At 52.8% G+C, this 5,065-nt stretch overlaps 1 protein-coding gene across 1 annotated transcript; it reads right to left on the minus strand.

Moving 5' to 3' along the window:
• Positions 1-2,624: 2,624 nt before the first annotated feature.
• Positions 2,625-4,613, minus strand: CUNH6orf203 (chromosome unknown C6orf203 homolog). Its single transcript, XM_026036644.1, has 3 exons — positions 4,192-4,613; positions 3,304-3,376; positions 2,625-2,995 (listed from the first exon to the last, which is right to left on the minus strand). Exons 1-3 carry the CDS (start codon positions 4,611-4,613, stop codon positions 2,819-2,821), a joined length of 672 nt encoding a protein of 223 aa, XP_025892429.1. The 3' UTR covers positions 2,625-2,818.
• Between the last annotated feature and the right edge of the window lie 452 nt (positions 4,614-5,065).

Below are 5,065 nucleotides of genomic sequence, written 5' to 3' on the forward strand. Positions count from 1 at the left end.
CACAAGCAGTGAGCTTTTTCCTAGGAAGTGTGGTATCGAGGTGACGTTTGCCAGTCAGACTGAATACATGAAGGAAAATACCCTCGTTTCTTGGGACCATTTAGAAAAATATATATATTTTTTGCAGTAGTCTCCTTAAAGGAACAAACTCGCCCTTCTGAAAGCGAGGCTAAGAGGGGAAGGTTGCTGGAGTCTACCTGGAGATGTGGCGCACGTGTAACCCTAGGCACACCGATGAACGTTACCTACCAGGTCAATAGACCCTGTTAAGGTGAATACAGAGTGTCTATATCTGCTCTTTATAACTTAATTGTATCACCTATGATTCGCATTGAATAGCTGGCTGCTCATAGCCCCCTAAAAGAAGCAGTCAATGTATTTGAGCCTGTATTTTTGACTGTCCGCTTCTGCCAAGTTGAAAGCCTTCTTGGGAGCGCTGTGAGAGCTGCCCGGGGCCGTGCAGGGGCAGAGGACGGGCGAGTTACAGGGCACGGCCTCCGCTGGGGAGCCGGCTCCGCCAGCAGCCACACGCGCAGCCGCAGCTTTCCACACAAGAGCAAAGCCTCCGCGTGGAGCCAGCCGCCCTCTGTGCTCGTGCGTCCGCTGCCGAGGTGTTTGGAGCTCCTGGAAATGGTTGCATTGCTTCTTTCTAAGTGCATACGATCCGTGACTAGATGCATCTTTACAGAATCCGTCGTTTTGGTCATTGTTTAGTGTTTGTGTTACAGGCGAGAGCAGTGAGAATGAGCCCAAAGGCACAGGTAGCGGGGCGGGTCTGCTTTTACGCTGAAAATAAAACCTTGATTCTAGAGGCACAAGCAACATGGAAACAACAGGCGGGTTTTACTGATGAATATTTATTTGTTTATCTTTTATTTCAGTGATTAAGTGGATGTGAAACAGCTGAAAAATTCACTATGCCTTAAGCTTGCCTGTGTTGGTGATGTAGCACGAGCTGACAGGTGCTTCTACTTACCCTGCATGTTCCAGGTGACTGCGCTTCTAGTCTGTGGGAAAAGGTGCAGGGTGGATTCAAGCCGGGTTTTTTATTTTTCTTTCCCCTGAGTAAATCAAAGAAAGTCCATCAGAGTCCTTGACCCAATGTATTTACCTCCCTCGTTTGCCTTGCTGATTTTTCTCCGTTATTACTGGAGCCAATCTAGTCAGATTTCTGGTGAAGATTCTGGGGGAAAAAATGTTTTAAATGTGTGCTGTTTGAAATGCAAAGCTGAAATCATGTTTTTCTTCCCTTTCTTAATTCACCACAAGAAGCATGGAAATCCTCATCTTTATGCCTTCCTTCCTACCTAATTCCTTCTCATAGTAAATAGGAAGATAAATTTCTCATTCCCACAGTGCCTTTCAACCCTTCAGTTTTACCCAGTTTTAACTGGTGGACCTGCAGGTAGGTTTAGGTACGTTCTCCCTGCAAGCCTACCTATATATCCCATACCAAAGTCTTGGCTGTAACAGGTGAAGCAGACTGGTGTGGGTCTCGCTCCAGCCCTTTCAACGCTGAACCTGCCACGGGTTTTCTCACCCCACATCGCAGGATCCTGAGGAAGTTTTCCTTTCTTTTCCCGCTCTGGGCTGGCCTCCCTGGTGGGTCAACGCTGTAAGCCTTATAGGTGCCTGCTCCCACCTTTGCCTTTCTGTGCAGGGGGCTTTGCTGGCTCTTACCCCTAGGAGAGGGCCAGCTCTCTGTAGGAAGCGCTTGCCTGCTGAACTTCCTAATGAGCTTTCCTGGGAGCTCAGAGCCAAGGGTTTGGCTTGACATTGGATTCATGTTCTGGGCAAGAATATCCAGGAATAAGCCTCCCCCTGCTGCTTCCTGTACCAAATGTTTTGAACGAGGAGATTTCCGCTACATTCTGCCAGGTGCTGGACGTGCTGTTGTCCTGCTTACCAGAGCAGGCTCTTCCAGAGGCCGCCTTCCATGCCACCATGCTGGGCCCAAGCGGTTCCTGCTGCGGGCGGATGCGACGCTGCCACAGTGTGTCCCACGGAGCTCCTGTCACGAAGGGGACAGCGGTTTCCCAGGCCAGAGCTGCTCCGTGTGCCTGGACTCCTGGGTGGAAGCAGCCCATGTGCGTGTCCTTGGAGCCACACGGCACGAGCCGCTTCCCAGCAGCGCTGCCTGACCTTTGCTCGGAGCTCTATGGCACCGAAGCAGCGAATATCCTCACACCTGCCAGCCCAAACGGGCATCGGACGGAGGCTGAGACTTGGTTTCCTTGTGCACAATCCGACGACAAGGACGAGCACTGCTGCCCGCTTGCGCTCGTGACAGCGGAGAGCACCTCTGCCTTCCCTCCCCGCCACGGGTTCCTGCCGCAAACAGGGCCTGTTTGTGCCGCTGCTGGAACAACTGGTACCGCTAACCAGGATCCAAACAGGAATTAAAAAAAAAAAAAAAAAAAAGGAATTTTGCAAAATCGTGACTTTACATAAGTATTTTCTGAGTCTTGAGATAAAGCCAAGAAGTTTATCCTGCTTACGATGACAACTTTGAGGTTACTTAACATAACAGGACAGCAATTAAACAGTGATCAAATTAGCCTTTATTCAATCTTTTTATATAACCTCTGTTTGGCGAAACGCCCTGGAAATGTAGAAGTTGGGTCTTGTCTGCAGCAAGGCCACGGAACAGCACTACTGGCAAGAGGCACAGGCTGGGCACAGGCCTGCTGAGGCACACAACACTAGCGCGAGCCCTTAGGAAGGGCACCCTCCTCTTGTTTAACCAAAATCCGCATTTAACAACAAACGACGGGCTCTTCTACAAAGAAAGTCTCATGCCGGCACGTGCAGGCTCCTGCTACTTAAGCACATCCTGTTTGGGCACTTTCAAGTTCTTCCAGCGCCTCAGAATTACTTTGTATTTCTCGCTCTCAGTCTTGTCAGATACTTTTTTTAGGACAACACGCATAACGACAGCAGTTCCCGTTTCCTTGTCTTCCCCTACCAGAAGATCCAGCGTGTCACCGATTTTCACCTGCAAAGAGAGAGCGGAGACGGGCGAGGGTGAACGCTGTGCGGGGAGAGCAGCCTGCCGCCGGTTCCGGGCCGCTCCGAAGGGAGCGGGATTGGGATTGGGATCGGGAGTGGGGCTTCCCGCTGCCGTGGTCCCTGCGGGCCCACAGGGAACCCACGTGGCTCCCCGCAGAGCCAGGGGGTTCTGCCTCCCCGGGCACCTGCCAAGAGCCGCTCGGCGGCGCCCCCCACCCGCCAGCGGCAGCCACAAGGGGCCTCGGCCGCTCTCTCACACCCTGGGGCCGGTATTACCATTGTAAAAAGTCTTACAGTTCTACTTTTCTTCCACAGTTTTTCTCCGTTCAGCCTGAGTTCATTGTTGTAGAACGCATCTTCTACTTTACTGCAGGGAAACAAGGTTTTATTGCGTTTGCAGCGCGCAGCAAAGCGAGAACGCGTTTGTTTCTGCACACCCAAGAGCCCTGCTCACGGGCAGGACACGCTTCCCCTGTCTGGTTGTGCAGAGAGGACACGCTCGCTTTAGGGCAGCACAGACCTGAACTGGAAGCAAAGCCACAGCTATTAAATGCAGCAATTCACTGTGGTCCTTCTACAGCACAGCTGCAAGCAGTAAAAATCTGTTTCTAAAGACTTGCCTCCTAAATATCCAAGAGATAATGTCCCCTCTCCTGCACCAGTCTGCAATCATTTTTTAAGGATTAAGCAGCACTGTTACTATGTTGTAACATAAAGTTTCTGTGGGTTGCACTAGATCGTGATACACTTTTAGAGTGCACCTATATCTGGTTGAGCTGGTATGTTAAGTTTATACCTCACCTGTTTCTACAGCCATTTAACAGCACATTATTTTATCCTCTGAGAATAGATTTTTGTACTACTACTTACAGTACTGTATTTTTTTAATTTAAATAGATAATTGCATAGATAAATGCAGCCTTAGAAATACTGTGGATGGTGATGAGAGCTGAAACAGGAAGCCTCAGGTAGAGAAGGTGAAACAAATAAGCACACCCCACATGTGCAAAACATACTCACACCTCAAACATTACATACAAACATATCCCCAAGCTATTATTATGTAGTCAAAAAAGCCACCTCAGAACACAAGCACGGCGCTATTCCAGCAAGGAAAAGGGTAACTCGGAGCTGCAGGCCACGCTGCTCACCTGCCGGCTAACACGCTTCCTCCATACTTACTTTCTTGCAATGTCTAGTCCGGATTTCATGATTACATCGTATCGCAGAGACTGCACTACTTTCTCGAGATCCTTGTAATTTTTCACTATGTCGGGGTCATCATCCAATTCCTCCTCTGCCTCGCTCTCCTCTTCCTCCTCCTCCTCCTCCTGCTGCAGTGTCTGTTTATTCCTTTTGGAGCTCTTGCTGCTCTTGTTCCGCAGAGCCAGCACCGAGCTCCGCTCTGGAGAGAGTCTCACGGCGCTCGGTCCGGCCGGGGAGGCGCTGGGGAAGCCGAGGGAGCCGCCGGCGCGCGCCTGGCAGCTGCCCTGGACGCTGCTCCTCCACGCAGGGCACAGGCCGCGCGGGGGGAGCCTCCGCCACAGTCCAAAGCAGCCGGGCAGCTTCCTGAGGGCAGCGACGGGGAGCCTGAAGCCGGTCATAGCATCGCCTGGAACACACGGGGCTGCTCTGCGCGGGGGCTCGGGCGTCCGCAGGCCCCAACGCCCCCGGCCCGCCCGGCTCCGTCCTGCGGTTGAACCGGCGTGCGGGGCAGAGCGACTGAGCGCCGGGCACAGCGGGCGCGGAGGCCTCCCCGCGAGGCCGGGCACCAGTGCACTTGGCCTTGGCGGCACGGGGCTCGTCCCTCGCGGAGGGCCAGAGCCAAGGCGCCAGGCACGGAGAAGGGAAGAGATACGTGTGTGCGTGTGTGTGCATATACATAAATACATAAATACATATATGCTTGTACTACGGCAAAGAGGCCGGCCTGGCTCTCGGCGGAGCCGGGGCGGGGAGCGCAGCGGAGCCACGCGCCGCTTCCCAGCGAGGGGAAGGCCGTTACCGCGGCTCCGGCGGCCGTTACCGCGGCTCGCGGCGGCCGTTACCGCGGCTC

The sequence above is a fragment of the Nothoprocta perdicaria genome, unplaced genomic scaffold (genome assembly GCF_003342845.1).
Source record: "Nothoprocta perdicaria isolate Ctin4 unplaced genomic scaffold, notPer1 scaffold_182, whole genome shotgun sequence".
NCBI lineage: Eukaryota > Metazoa > Chordata > Aves > Tinamiformes > Tinamidae > Nothoprocta > Nothoprocta perdicaria.